The sequence below is a fragment of the Balaenoptera physalus genome (assembly GCF_965194825.1).
Source record: "Balaenoptera physalus genome assembly, chromosome: 2".
Lineage (NCBI taxonomy): Eukaryota > Metazoa > Chordata > Mammalia > Artiodactyla > Balaenopteridae > Balaenoptera > Balaenoptera physalus.
In genome coordinates this window covers 170,076,858-170,092,953 of record NC_138883.1, presented here as the reverse complement: position 1 = coordinate 170,092,953, position 16,096 = coordinate 170,076,858, and the positions used below count along the sequence as shown (strand labels likewise).

Below are 16,096 nucleotides of genomic sequence, written 5' to 3'. Positions count from 1 at the left end.
TGTCAACGTTCAGCTTTGTGAACGATAACCCCTTCTGTCTGACTGCCTTCAAGAAGGCATCCCGGAGCGATGGAAGGACCAAAACCAGCTGGGAGTGGGAAGGCTTGGCCACCAGCTGGCCAGATTATATTAGATAAGTGACCTCACCTTCCTAGACCTTCATTTACCCAGGTGTAAAATTAGCTCGTTAAGTTTGAGTCACTAAGGCCCCTGGCAGATGGAAGATTCCAAGATGATGAGACAGATGCTGGAGGGAATGGGCTTGGGAGGCCTCCTGGGGGTGCAGTGTAGGTGAGGAGCCACGGCCAGCAGGGCAGTGAGGAGGCAAGTACCTGAGGGAGGGGCACCTGAAGCGCCCAGAAAGGTGCGGTAGCTTGACACCTGAGGCCCAGCCGCCACGTGAGTAACGGAGGTGGTCCAGTTCCTCTACTTTGAGAAGTTTTGCCATTCAGCTCAATGGTGGTTTATTTATAAACAACAGAAATTTTATAATGAAATATCCAAGTCTGAACCATGAAATTTAATTTTTAAGCATATGTTGCCTGCATTTATTCCTCAACTGTCTCATCAAAAGACATCCTCCAAATCAAGGATGGTCTTTCCTTATCTTTCTCTTGTAACTCACCTCTTGCCTTGTACAAGTACCAGACATATTAAAGATGCTCGATAAATACGTGGACATAACAAGTCATCTTCCATATTTACATTTATCTTACTTCTGAAAGGTGACACTGTTTTTTTTAATAGATGAGGAAACAAAGACAAACAAACAAAAAAAGCTACTGTTCCCAGAGCCCTCAGCTGGTGGGAGAATGGAAACATTTCCTTGTCCTTGGAGTACAGGCTTAACGATGTTCTCAACTGCTCTCTGAAGAACCACTCCGGGCACAGAACAAAATCTGATGAACCTCCTTTAGCATAAGACTTTATTTCCTTCTAATGGCCAATCCCGCAAACCACCTCTACGAAATGACTGAATTTTCATTTCTGAAGGAAATGGCCCTAGATATGCTCAGTGTAAACTTTAATAATGCATGAGGCTTTTTTCGGATCAAATATCCCAGGTGAAGAAGACCAATTTACAGACATTTAATTACCTCTCAAATACTATTTCTGAGGTCAAAAGCACTTTAACCTTCTAAAACACAAGAAAAGGAAAACAAATCCTTAAACACAAAATAACACATCATTTCCTAAACCCAGGGGGAAAAAAACCTCAGGCACCTTTGCAGATACCTTATTTGACAAGTTACAGCCGCAAGGGAATTTTTGTGGCTGTTTAGCAAGCAGCTGGAAGGAGGAATAGTAAATGAAGAGAGATATTTGCATCTGTTGGCACGTCCACTACACAGCTTCCTGGGCAGTCACACTGCAAGGGTTGCAGGATCCGCCCTGAACGCCACCGCTGAGGGTCTCAGCTGTCATCTTTTACTACAAATCCACCTCTCAGGCCAAACGTTTGCAGTTTGCAGCCTGATCACGTGAAAGCCAGGGAAGTGGACAATCAGACACCGTCGGCAAAAATAAATTAGAAATAAGGGGCTGACTCTCAACCCCAAGAGGATGAATCATTGTCTTGTTGAATTATCTCTTTCCCAGGAGGCCAGAGTGCCCCCAGTTTCTCCATTAGCCCTGATTTCTCACCCCCTGTTCTCCAAAGTTAACCTAATACAATTCCCAGATCTGCTGCTGAGATTTCTTAAACCCTGCTCTTTCTGGGCGGGGATAAGCAAGAACAGAACAGAGTGAAAATGGTCAAGAGACCGGCACCAGAAATAAATTACCATTTTGGTGCTTAGAAATATTACACCCTAAATATGGTCCACGAGAGGCCTCTGCTGGTCAGAAAGGATGTGGGGAGGAGGTTGGGTGCATCCCTGAGCCTGCGGACATCTTCCTCCTCATGCAAATGTCATTATCAGCACAAATTCCTGGAGAGACCCGTTTAGAGTCATCTGTCAAGCATGGGTGAACCCACCGCCCCGGACACACCTTACACACGGCTCTGTTCTCTTGCCGGGGGGCATCCACTTCCACGATCTCATCTGAACTTCCCCACAAGCCCACAAAGTAAGGCAGTCCTTACATGCTCCTTTCAGGGCAGAGAAAATCAAAGTTCACAGGAATTGGAGGAGTTATTTGAACCGGAACAATGGCCTTTAGCTAGAACTCTTCCCATCGGTTTGCTGGCCTCTCAGGTGATAAGCTGATTTTCTTTTTTCTCTTAGCCTCACAGAAAGAAACAAAACCAAGAGATTAAATGCTAGGTGCAGAGCTGATGCTCAATAAATACTGGTTAATCAACGTAGCTCCATTGATTTGAAATCTCATTTCTCAGCCTATTGATAAAGCACACACAGGGGCTGTGTGGAAAGCAGGAAGCACCCGCCAGAGGAGGGAGGGAGGGCTGCAGGGAGAAGAACCCCCCCCCAAGCAACCTCTGGGCAGGGCGATTGGCTGGGAGCCTGGGATGTGGACGCCAGTCGGCCAGAGGCACATGCTACACAATCGCTGCATCCTTTACACGGGTCATGTACTTCTGTGCTCCACCTGTCTAGGGAAGGAGGAGACTCTTACTAAAATCTAGTTTTTGCATTTGATTTTGAATTTCCTGAATTCTCCATGAAACGCATTTCATCCGAGTTAGCTTCTGAGAAAACTTAGTCACTTCTTTCGGCTCGATTTTCTGCCACTCACATCTCTCTCTTGGGTCACAGCGCAGAGGAGAAAGCTGCCTGAGGAAAGTCGCCCATCACCCTATGATGACAGGAGGGAGGAAAAATATACATTCATCTATTTCCAATGTGGGGAGGGGGCGAGAGACATCTGTTTCCTTTCTAGGAAACATTTCTCCCACGGAGCAACCAAAGTACAGCTGGCAGGGTTCAGGGGCTCGGCTGCCAGCTGGGCCCTGCAGTTGGGATGCCGAATTAGTGGTGGCGGCATCTCCACGGCAGGGGGCGACCCCGGACAAGCCTTCACTGCAAAGCACCGGGCCTCCTCCTCACTTCCTGCCAGAAACCAGATTCACACTCAGAAAATTCGACGTAGGTTCTCTCAGTGGATTTTAGCATCCTACAAAAGAAGAGTCGTGTTTACTCATTCCGTAAATAACCCTCTCTCGGCCGAGCGCGTCAGCTCACTGCTCTCTTGCGCATCTGTCTCAGGGGCAGCCAGGGTCAGGCGTGGTGGTTCAGACCTGGGCTCCACCAGCTGGTGCCCACCGCGGCCAGGACACCAACCGGGAAGATTTCTGGAAACCTAACCTAGAAAGCTAGACTTAGACACCATCTAACGAGCCATTCATCCTGAGCAAAGACCATCGCTGTGCACTTACACCCACTAAGAAGATCCTTTCTCGTCTGAAATGCACATATCTAAGAGGGCGGTTCCCAGTACAAGAGACTTGGGTCCCAGGCCCTTTCCCGTGACTTCTCTTCATCCTCGTCACCTCCTTTCTCCTCTCTGCGGGCCCAGTGCATCCGGTGCAGGGACCCGAGCCAACGTCCTCGCTTAGCTTCCCTCCTGAGACTGGTTCGTGGGCCGCTGAGAATGCATTAAATCCCTCCCACGGGGCAGGCACCCAGGGCATGGGTGCTGCCTGAGGCAAATGCTGGCCAGCTGTTGGCCCCAACTTGTCCTCCTTCTTCCCGGACAGTCATCCCTCACTATCCGCTGGGAATTGGTTCCAAAATCAGAAGGTGCTCCAGTCTCGAATATGAAATGGCCTAGTATTCGCACATAACCTAAGCACATCCTCCCTTACGCTTTAAATCATCTCTAGATGACTTGTAACTCCTAATACGATATAAATGTTATGTAAATAATTGTAAATACAATGTAAATGCTACGTAAATAGTTGCCTGCGTGCAGCAAATTCAAGTGTTGCTTTTTGGAACTTTCTGGATTTTTTTTTTAATTTTAGATCCATGGTTGGTTGAATTCAATCCATCCACGGATGCAGAGGGCCAGCTGTATAAGTAGGCCACCCTTCACAGCCTTCCAAGCAATCAGGACCGAGTTCTAGCCAGGTGTGCCCTGTGCCCTCTCCAGACCTGGCCTTGGAACCAGTCTGGTCTCTTCCACAGCAGATGGAAGATGGTAGAGCCTAGGATGGAAGGATCCCTGAGTCACCACACAGAGGAAAGCTGCCCATCAATCAGAAAACTTGGCTCTGTACTTTATGACACTTCTGTGTTAAATGTTTAAGATTGGGGTGACCTGCTGCAGCAGCTACAATTACCTTAACTCCTGCTGCCTCTACCTTGGGCAGTGGGTGACTCAGTAACACTCTGTGGGAGGAACACAAGCCCGTGAACCATCTTGCATTCACCCAGCGTGCCAAAGATGCAGAGAGGCAGACCGAGATCTTGGAAAGGAGGATGATAGCCACATGATTTTCGCTGTTTTTTACCTTTCGGATACAGTCTGAGATTTTTTTCCCCTCCCCTTAGATGACTAGGAAAGATCTTCTGGGCTTCGCTGGTGGTGCAGTGGTTAAGAACCTGCCTGCCAATGCAGGGGACATGGGTTCGAGTCCTGGGCCGGGGAGATCCCACATGCCACGGAGCAACTCAGCCCGTGCGCCACAACTACTGAGCCTGCGCTCTAGAGCCCACGAGCCACAACTACTGAGCCCATGTGCCACAACTACTGAAGCCCGTGTGCCTAGAGCCCGTGCTCCGCAAAAAGAGAAGCCACCGCAATGAGAAGCCCACGCACTGCAACGAAGGGTGGCCCTGGCTCGCCGCAACAAGAGAAAGTCCATGCGCAGCAATAAAGACCCAATGCAGCCAAAAACAAATAAATAAATAATTTTTTTAAAAAAAGAAAGAAAAGATCTTCAAAGGCTTCAAAACCTAAGTTCTGAACCAGGGGAGATGTACAGTGGCCTGTGAGAGCAAAGAGAAGAGGAGGGTCACCCCCTGTGCGTGTTCTGACAAGGTGGCCACCACCAATGCTGACACGGCCAACCACGCTCCAGAACGCTTGAAGCCTCTTCTGCAACCTTGCTCTCACAGTGAGGGGTCACAGCAGATGACCCCACGTCTGTCCACGCAGCCTCTGCCATCTCTCAGCAGAGTGGGGAGCTGGTGAGTCGTCCTCACAGGCCCCTTTCATGAGGCCCGCATCTCTCTCCATGGCAGCTCTCCCCGGGACAAGCAGGTCTCTCCTGTTCTGACCATTTTCATTTATGGAAACCTGTGCTCAGGCAGGTAGAGGATGGACAGGCCTAATAAACCAGCCCCTACTGAGGTTAAAAGGACTGACAGCTGCACCCACCACTGGTGGATTCCTAACCATGTAGGAGCACTACGGAAGCATCTAGTCTGGGCCCTCATCCCTTAGAGAAGGAAACCGAGGCCCAAAGGAAGGGAGTGACCTGCCAAGAAATGATGCACATGGGGGCAGAACCCACATGTCTTATCCTTGACTCCACACCTCTCCCCCTCTCTTGGCCTCCATCACTCTGAATGGATTTTACAGTTTTCCATGGAAAAAACTTCAGGGCTCTGATCCTCTGATAGTGGGATTTGGGACATCAGCAGAGAGGCCAAAGCAGCCCTTCCCAGTGCCACCCAAATACAGGCACCATTTGTAAACCCAAACCCAAGCATGGACTCATAGAAGAACAGGGCCCAGTTTTCTCTGGGGCCACGGCTGGGAGGGAGTCCCCGCTCAGCCCTCACCACCTTCCTTTCCTAGCGGTCATCTGGGAGCCCTGCATGGGCACACCTACCAATATTTGTTAATTTGATTTCTTTTCTTCACTCAACATTATCAAGGCTCACATTGGGGTATTGAGGGGCCTATGGAACTTATTTTTAAAATAGCAATGAAGCCCCTAGAGAATTCTTATGTCTTTAAGACTGTGGCCAACCTTGGAAGTCCACCAGAACTGCATGCTGCAAGGGACAAGAAGCAGATTTGGCCCTGAATACTTCAGGAATATCAGGCACAGAAATCACACTTACTGAGCACTTGGCTATGTGCCAGACATCAATCCAAATACTGAAGGAAGGGGTCTGAGTCATGGTTCGTGGTTATCGATGGACTGAGGAGCAATTGAGAGAGAGAGGAGACAGAGACAGAGACAGAGAGTGGGAGAGAGATTTACTGCATATGTTAAACACAGGTACATTCGTTCAAAGAGCTTTATGCCAAAACCAATTTTGGATGATTTTTTTTTTTAAGTTTTAACCAATGGCTTTGACACTCTGTAGATAGATCAAGGAGGATGTCATTCCCCATCCCGGCTGATATTTCACTGTCAAAGTCATCTTTAGAACAGTTAAAAGTGCCCACTGGTTCCCTGGGTGCCTTGGTTCACATTTTTTTACTATTTGCTGGCATGGAGGGCAGTTCCTCTTCCTCAGCATTGGGGCTTTGGGGACCAGAGGTTCTTCATCCCTTCTGGGGGGACACCCAGTGGCTCTTCCTCGCCGGAAGAGGGGCAGGCGTGCCCCGTCTTTCTGCTGCACCGTGTCTTCCGCGTGGCAGTTGAAGGCAGCATGGAAGCTCTAACGGACGCGCACTCCAGCTGGACAGCACCTGCACCGAAACCAGGGCGAGCAGAGGAGAGCAGAGGAGCTCCCCTGAGAGGTGAGACTGTCGTGTCTCTAGGGTACCCCCCGCCCCCCCCGCAGAGCATCAGCACAGACCACAAGGCTGGAACGCCCGCAGCATTCCTCACCTGCTCCCCTGGGGCATGAGACCCTCAGGGCAGCCCTCACTGTATGATTGTCTCAAGGACACAGAGCCGGCACTGCAAGCCGTGTGGCAACTCTAGGCCTGTCATCAGCAGCCAAAGGGCTCCCCTCTGCTCAGTGAGGACAGCCACCCAGCCAACACACCCAGCGACACTAAAGCAAGCCAGCGGCCACCTTCATCCTGTGCACCTCACACCCACGTGCAATAACAACCCAAGATGCCCCCCGAAATACCCCAAAGTGTTTAGTCATATTTCCTGCATTTGTGGTTTCTCCTTTAACACAGTGAAGTAGGAAGCATGATATGGCAACGCAATCAGCATTAATTTTATTAAAGGGGTTTGGAGAAGTTAAATATCCCTGTATGAATGACGTGCATAACAGATGCCCTTTTTGGCTAAGCAGAAAAACAAACCAAAACAAACAACAACAAACCGTCAAAATAATTCACCCGAAAACATTAAAATATTCATGAGCTCTGTAAATCCAAAGAACATGCTTCTCAAGCCCATACTGCGGTAAAATAAGACAATAGAGCTAGAGTGCGACAAACTCGACCTGATGCTCTCCGGTTAATCCTTGGAGCTTCCATCCGCATTTGAACGCCAAGGTTAGTGTTCCCCAGAAGGCTTTATCTAAATTAAATCCCTGCTGCGCTGCACCGGAGCCTCTCGGGAAGTCGGTCTGTCCCGCCAGCTCACCTTTCCGCGGGTCGATGTTCTCGGTCCGGGTCGCCTCGCTCCCGGGGCGGGACGCCGGCCGCTCACACCCACTCGGACTTGCTGGGGCCCGGGAGCGGGGCGCTCGGCGCGCAGGGGCGCTCCTCCCACCCCGGGGCCGCCGCTCCTGGCCCGGCCCCGCGCGGCTGGTCGCTGGCTGAGGACAGCGAGTCGCTCTCGTCCTCCCCTGGCAGCTCCGGGTGCCCCGGCACGGTGGGCTCCGCTGCGGGGCTGTACGCGCCCTGCCCTCCAGTCCGCAGGCCCCGGCGAGCGCGCGCCCCACTTCCCCCGTGCGCCCCACTTCCCCCGTGCGCCCCGTGTCCCTCCCGCGCCGCACCCCCCGCCCCTTGACACGGCCTCCTCCGGGCCCCGCCGGGTCGCCTGCGCGTCTTCCAGCGCACGCTGCAGACAAGGTCGGCGACACTGAGCAGAAAGGACAGCGCGCAGACCGCCCAGACGAAAAGCATCAGGATGGACTTCTCCGTGGGCCGAGAGACGTAACAGTCCACCACGCTGGTGCAAGGAGGGTGCGTGCACGAGAATCTCTTGGGGACCAAGAATCCGAAGAGGAGGTAATGCAGGGCACCGAAAGCGGCCTCCGTCAGGGTCCGGAGGCAGAGGTGGACCACGTAGCCCGAGGAGAAGTCCGGCACCGTCAGGCAGCGCCTGGCCCCAGGGGTCAGTTCGGGGCCGTCGTGGTCCACCGAGTCATCACCCAGCCAGCGGGATCCACGTGCCGCCAGCTCGGCTCCTTTGTGCAGCACGTAGACACTGAAGACCGCGGATGGAAGGAGAACAGACACGCTCTGGATCAGCCAGAACCGCAGGTGGGACACGGGGGCGAAGATGTCGTAGCAAACGTTGGCGCATCCGGGCTGCAGAGTATTGCACACGAACCTCTCCTGCTCGTCCTGGTAGACCGGCGACCCGGCCAGGATGAGCACCACCAACCTCAGCAGCACCATGAAGATAAGCCAGATCTTCCCTGGAAAGAGGGAACGGGGAGGGCACCATCACAGCCATACAAGCACATCTCCTCCCAGCAACAGCTGTAAATCTTTACTGGTACTGAGCCTGGAGAACTAAGTGTGTAAGCATGTGTTTTAGTCACAGCAACGGTATCAGCCTGTTAGCTCATTGGACGAATGTCTAACGAGCACTTACACTGTGTCGGACAGTGTGTTCAACTAGGCACACCTCGGAGATACTGCGGGTTCAGGTCCAGACCACCCCCCAAAAAGCGAGTCACACGGATCTTTTGGTTTCCCAGTGCATATAAAAGCTATGTTTCCACTATACCTTGGTCTATTAAGCGTGCAATAGCATGATAAAAAACAATGCACATACCGTAAGTAAAAAATACTTCGTTGCTAAAAATTGCTAACCATCCTCTGAGCCTTCAGCCACTGGTTGTAGTAACATCAAAGATCACTGATCACAGCACATCGGAATAAATATAGTAACGATGAAAAAGTTGGAAATATTGTGAGAATTACCAAAATGTGACACATAGACATGAAGTGAGCAAATGCTGTAGGAAAAATGGCACCAATAGACTTGCTTGAGGCAGGGTTGCCACAGACCTTCAACTGTTAAAAAAAAAAAATGCAGTATCTGAGAAGCACCATAAAACGAGGTATGCCTGTACGTGTTTGTAAAATGCTTTGAAATTGGCAGATTTAAAGAAGCATGGACACTAAAATGTTTAATCTAGTTTGGCTAGTTCAGAGTTTGGGCTGAAAGTTCTAGAAAGAAAATTGGGTGGCTGTAAATAAAGTCTTCCTCTTAAAAAGAGTGAACTTTTTCAAGGATGTTAGTGCATTCCTGCAACTGTGTAGAGCAAATACAAGTTACTAATTTCAGTGAGTTTTCTCTATGATAAGAGTCCACACGATCTTTATGTAATCGGTGGGCTCTGTAGCCCTTTCATTTTGCTCTGTAGCCCTTGAAATCGAATTTCTTGAAGAACATTCAGTTTTTTAGACTCTTCAATAATTCAGAACTCCTTCCCCTCTATTCCAGCTATTATGAATTGAAGTTTGTCTTTCTTCAATTTATCATGAATAAATGAGGCTAACATAGAAATCAAAATAACTTCCAAGTCCTATTTTCATTTCATGAGTCAACTATTTTGGAGTGTGTTGAAGACCCAGTCAAAATAATCTGTAAATATTGTGTTTTGTGAGGAGATACAGAAATCATCACCTGACATCAGAAAAACTAAACTCTCTTATAAATGAAGGCAGTTCAACTCAAGGACTATGTGACCATTATGTGATAAACTCATTAACTCAAACTTTTAAAACCAAGTTGGCTTCGTCTAAAAAGCAATGAAGAAGAAAAATATCAACCACTTCACAGACATATTTTAATCCTTTTCTCAATCCCCTTTACTAGGATATCCATACCTCTCTGAAAATTTAACTTGGCTACACCAAACTCAGAAAACGTATTACTTTCTTTGTCAAAAAAATAAAAACTAAACTAAAATTGGGATTTGGTTTAAAGTGCACAGAGAACTTACTAATCTTTACAAATGGAGCTTCAAGGATAAACCCTAAAAAGATGAACAAGAAAGCTTACTCAAGGCATGAATTTCTCTAACTTTGACTGTATTGTTCCTTTTCCTAGTAACGTAGCCAGAGAAGAGTTACACAAAAATACCCCTCCCATTTGCTCAGCCCCCGAAGTCAGCAAAAAGACACTCCCCTTGAGAGAAACATCGCTCATTCCCAAGACATCCTTAAAGGATGGGGGAGCCTCCTTAAATAATGGAGAATTAGAGGAAAGCTTGAGCCATGGCTCCCTGTCCTCCAGGGATAGGCAGGCCTTACTCATGGGGGAGGGCCAGGAAAAGTGACCCAAGGCAGAACAAGTGTTCTGCAGGGGTTGGCGCTACTCACCCACCATGGTCACATTGCAGTTTAGGGTGATTACGAGGAACCCCAGCAGGTCCAGCTGGTCCATGCTTTCAGGGGGTCACAGGCAAGGTGGCTGCAGACTTCCAGAGCCTGCGTTCTCCAAGGAGGTGGCAAGTCTTTGTAGGAAAAAATGTATCTTAACTACAAAAGACTCCCAGGTGAGAGCTGGAGATACAAAAGCGAAGATTCAAGCCCAGGAGCACAAGGTCGTTCTTCTGTCTCCAGTTGAGACGGTGCCGAGCTGTTTGAGGCAAAGCCTTCCTGACAACTGCAGTGCCCAGAGGCCAGAAGCAGCCGTCTCTCATCGTGGCTATTCTTACCCTATTGGGACATTCCAGGCCCTTGGCAGTGCTCACATGTCTCCACCAGGAGAACTGATGCTTCAGGATATAAGAGAAGCAATGACGTTCATCCCAAGAAAGAAAAGTTCTGTTAACCAGCCAAGTCTCTATTAAAAAGGCGTTTCCTCCTTGAAAACATTTCCACATGCACTTCTTCACTGCTTAAAGAAGTGCTAAAATGTCCATATTTCGTCTCTTCTATGAAGCATAACCCACCATAACTCGAGCCCCAAAGGATCGTGTCCTCAACTCTGAATTCCTATACCATGGGTGCCAGCAGGAATCTGCACCTGGGATGCGTGTCCCAGCGTTAGGCTGTGACACAGTCATTCCGTAGCTGCTTCCTGTCTGGCTTAGTGACGAGAGCCCTTCACGCAGAGACAAAGGACCTGGATGCAAAACTGGGGGCAGCCACCTGGTCACCAGGAGTCACTGAATCTCCCGATAGCCTTGTCCTGCAGTGGGGTTTGTGGGAGACAGACATGAAACGATGGTGTTAAGAGCACCTAGCATGCAGAGGGTGTGCAAAACTCGAATCAGTGGCACTTCCATCCCTAACTGGCCCCAAAGACCTTCATAAATGATGTCCTCCTTTTGTATCTCCCGGCCCCATCGAGCCCAGGGCTGGTGCCGTTGAATCAGCTTAACAAATGTCCATTAAATTTGTCATAAAATATCACCGTCTGGACCTGCTGACATCAATCACAGTTGCATCAAAATCCTCTCGTGGCTGCCACCTTTCTATCTGGGAAGAGCCCATCCTGCAAGGCTGGGGGTCTATCCTCAGAGTGGAATTTGTGAACTTTAAAAGGAATGATTTCAATTTTCCATGAAAGCTATTCTTGATATCCTACCTTTTCTCCATTTCTGATCTATTCTTGACTTTAGTAATAACCCTAGAAAGAGTCCCCAAGGAAGAGTACAACAAAGATGCTTTCATCTTCATGCACAGGACACGTTTCCACCCACAGAAAACATTTTGACCCCCTTGAAAGGAACAGTAGTTTTGCTATATTTTAGTCAAACGCTTTGACACGAACAATGAAATTTAGAGAAACTGTAGTCACATTAAAATTTTGAAGTACTTGTTTCAAGGGTTCAAGTATAAAATAAAGGAAAATATCTTCACTTCCTAATAGACCGTTCAGGTTATTGGCTTAAAAATGGAAAGACCAGGAAAGCAATGACTGAATTTTGCTGTATGATATAAATAGCCTATTCTGCATGGGGATTCAATTAGAATGTTGTGACCTTGAGCAAATCACTAGGGCTTTTCATGCCTGTTTTCTCATCAGTGAAGTAGAAAAAAAAAATGTGCCTCTTACCTCCACAGAGTGGCTGTGACATGCAAAGTGAGATCATAGGCATGAAAATGGTTAAAAAACATAAAGAATTACGCATGGGAGTGGCTGGTGGTGCATCTCAGGGTCTGCTCCTCTGGGTTCCCACCCCCAGCCTTTCCTTTTGCTCCCACAGCATCTTCTGGCTGCCTGTCCCCTCCCCCTCCTTCATCACTTTGCCCTCCCTCCTCTAAGTCTACCTGGTCCCCATTCTGTCTTTCTTCCTCTCTCTGCTTTGTTTCCTCTCCTGCTAGAGGGCATTCTTGCTTTTCCTGGAAATACTAACCCTAGTTTCTAATACTAGAAACAAGATGGGGACAGAGAGGAGGGGCTGTAACTGGAGCATCAGATACTACCTCTCCCTCCATAAAATTACCCCAGAATCGACGGGGAACTCTGATTCGTGTGCCTGTGGGGTGGAGCGAATATCCAGGGGAGTCCTGTGCTCGGCCCAGTGGAAAAGAAACCCAGCAGGAGTCAGGGACACTTCCGTCTTCCCCCTTTTCCTTTTCTTTTTCCTTTTTCCATACTGACTTCTGAGATGTGCATCTGTCCACGAAACCATATCACCCACAAGACAGCACAGACTGGTCCCCATGGGGAATACAAAACCCCCCAAATTCCATTCTCCACAGACTTGCTGATTCATGCAGATTTAGAAAATACCTTAAAATCCACTCAGCCCCCTTCCTAATCTTCCTAATCTTGAAATTAAAGGTATGGCCCAGACCACCGGCCTCAGCAGAGCGCTTACATGACATTCGGTGTCCCTGCCCTGAGAAAACCATAAACCACAAACCATTCTCAGTGTCCCAGAGAATGTTTGATCCATGAAACATTAAAAGTACAAAAAAGTTTTCAACTCTCCAGAATGTTAAAGAAATTCAATTATCTGCATCGTACAATGTTAGCACTTCAAGTATTTGAAATTGTATTTTTTTAACTTTTTCATGGAAGTCTTTCTAAGACACCGTTGGAATCTAAGCAGACGGGATGGGCAGGACAGACAATACGGGTAGAAGGGATGCCCGGGTACCAACAGTCACTTAGAATCAGGCTTTCCTTATGAAGAAAACACAAGTCTCCACCACCAGCTTGCTTTTTGTTCCAAGGTGTCACGCAGTCAGTCAGAACACCCTTCCTGAGTGCTGTGGTCTGAATGTTCGTGTCCCCCCAAAATTCATACCTTGAAATCCCAACCCCCGAGGTGATGATATTCAGAGGTAAGACCTTTGGAGGTGATTTATGGAATGAGTGCCCTTTTGAAAGAGGCCAAAGAAAGCTTATTCTCCCAGAACTGTGAGAAATGAATTTCTATTGTATCTGAGCCACCTAGTGTATAGCATTTTGTGATAGCAGCCCAAATGGAATAAGACACTGTGATATCAGCTGAAATGGAATCCAACAGATGTTCTCACCATCCGGGCAGGAGGGAGGCATCCTCTTACTCGTTACTATTGATGTGCTGTGACTTATGGGTGCCTTTTAAAATATGATTGCTAGTGTGACAAACACAGTTCAGTCCATATTTACTAAGCACCTACTATGTCTCAGGCACTGTTCTCGGCACAGAGAATGAAACAAATTGCTGCCCTCGTTGAACTTACATTCTAGTGGAAAGAACTGACAGTAAACAAGAGAAGTATCTTCAGCAAAGTAAATTACTAATTAGATGGTGGTAAGTGCTGGAGAGGAGAATAAAGTGGAGACGGGAGTAAAGGATGCCCAGGAGTAGTAGGGCGGCCAGAGACAACCTCGCTAAGGAGGGCACATTTGAACCAAGACTGAGGCAGGGGAGGGAGGGAGTCCTCGTAATCCCTACCCTCTTTTCTAATTTGCCCAGACCCAGGCCTACGTAGCAAAAGTTACTAAATGGCCCCCAATCCTTTCCAGGGCCTGTGTATGCACCATGTTACACAGTGCAACCTCTCAGGACCCTCACTGAACATGTGGGTCCGAGGGTGAAGCAGTGGGACCACACTGCAGAGCAGGGACCGGGGACGCAGTGGAGCTGTTCCCCGGCATCCAGCACGGGGTCGCTGCACCTGCCACAGATACACCTGGGGGGGTTTTGTTTCCAGATCATGTCCAAACAGTTCAAAATTCGTCATCAAAACAGTCGCCGATAGTCAAAGAGGTCATTAGGGAAAGAGTACAGACTTCCGGGTCAGAGGGTCTAGGTTCCGACCTGGTTCCAAACACATACCAGTGTTTGACCCTGAGCAAACACTAACCCATCTGAGCTTGTTTTCTTCTCTTCACGGAGTTGAGGATTCATTCCTTCCAAATGTATTGAGGCCCCTCCTGAGAACTCTGTCGAGTCTTGAGAATGCAAATTGAAGATTGGGATTGAGACATACACACTACTATATATAAAATATATAACTAAAAAGGACCTCCTATATAGCACAGGGAACTCTACTCAATACTCCATAATGGCCTATATGGGAAAAGAATCTAAAAAAGAGTGGATATATGTATTTTTTTAAACATCTTTATTGGAGTATAACAGCTTTACAATGGTGTGTTAGTTCCTGCTTTATAACAAAGTGAATCAGTTATACATATACATATGTCCCCATATCTCTTCCCTCTTGCATCTCCCTCCCTCCCACCCTCCCTATTCCACCGCTCTAGGTGGTCACAAAGCACCGAGCTGATCTCCCTATGCTATGCGGCTGTTTCCCACTAGCTATCTATTTTACATTTGGTAGTGTATATATGTCCATGCCACTCTCTCACTTTGTCCCAGCTTACTCTTCCCCCTCCCCGTATCCTCAAGTCCATTCTCTAGTAAGTCTGCATCTTTATTCCCGTCTTGCCCCTAAGTTCTTCTGACCATGTTTTTTTCTTTTTTTTTTTAGACTCCATATATATGTGTTAGCATACGGTATTTGTTTTTCTCTTTCGGACTTACTTCACTCTGTATGACAGTCTCTAGGTCCATCCACCTCACTACAAGTAACTCAGTTTCGTTCCGTTTTATGGCTGGGTAATACTCCATTGTATATATGTGCCACATCTTCTTTATCCATTCATCTGTCCATGGACACTTAGGTTGCTTCCATGTCCTGGCTATTGTAAATAGAGCTGCAGTGAACATTTTGGTACATGACTCTTTTTGAATTATGGTTTTCTCAGGGTATATGCCCAGTAGTGGGATGGCTGGGTCGTATGGTAGTTCCATTTTTAGTTTATAAAGGAACCTCCATACTGTTCTCCATAGTGGCTGTATCAATTTACATTCCCACCAACAGTGCAAGAGGGTTCCCTTTTCTCCACACCATCTCCAGCATTTATTGTTTGTAGATTTTTTGATGATGGCCGTTCTGACCAGTGTGAGATGATACCTCACTGTAGTTTTGATTTGCATTTCTCTAATGATTAATGATGTTGAGCATTCTTTCATGTGTTTGTCGGCAATCTGTGTATCTTCTTTGGAGAAATGTCTATTTAGGTCTTCTGCCCATTTTTGGATTGGGTTGTTGTTTTTTTGAGATTGAGCTGCATGAGTTGCTTGTATGTTTTGGAGATTAATCCTTTGTCAGTTGCTTCATTTGCAAATATTTTCTCCCATTCTGAGGGTTGTCTTTTTGTCTTGTTTATGGTTTCCTTTGTTGTGCAAAAGCTTTTAAGTTTCATTAGGTCCCATTTGTTTATTTTTGTTTTTATTTCCATTTCTCTAGGAGGTGGGTCAAAAAGGATCTTGCTGTGATTTATGTCATAGAGTGTTCTGCCTATGTTTTCCTCTAAGAGTTTGATGGTGTCTGGCCTTACATTTAGGTCTTTAATCCACTTTGAGTTTATTTTTGTGTATGGTGTTAGGGAGTGTTCTAATTTCATTCTTTTACATGTAGCTGTCCAGTTTTCCCAGCACCACTTATTGAAGAGGCTGTCTTTTCTCCACTGTATATTCTTGTCCCCTTTATCAAAGATAAGGTGACCATATGTGTGTGGGTTTATCTCTGGGCTTTCTACCCTGTTCCATTGATCTATATTTCTGTTTTTGTGCCAGTACCACACTGTCTTGATTACTGTAGCTTTGTAGTATAGTCTGAAGTCAGG

General features: G+C 47.5%; 2 protein-coding genes across 2 annotated transcripts in view; both read right to left on the bottom strand.

The window, feature by feature from the left end:
• LOC309654733 (cyclin-Y-like) overlaps positions 1-16,096 on the bottom strand; it is a gene marked incomplete at its 5' end in the record, with an annotated part of 74,609 nt that overhangs the window by 32,235 nt on the left and 26,278 nt on the right. The gene's annotated exons all lie outside the window — the stretch shown is intronic.
• On the bottom strand, positions 7,474-12,776 carry GJD4 (gap junction protein delta 4; the record flags this gene model as incomplete). Its single annotated transcript, XM_082450965.1, has 2 exons — positions 10,333-12,776; positions 7,474-8,414 (listed from the first exon to the last, which is right to left on the bottom strand). The coding sequence occupies exons 1-2, from the start codon at positions 10,394-10,396 to the stop codon at positions 7,474-7,476; spliced, it is 1,005 nt and encodes a 334-aa protein (XP_082307091.1). The 5' UTR covers positions 10,397-12,776.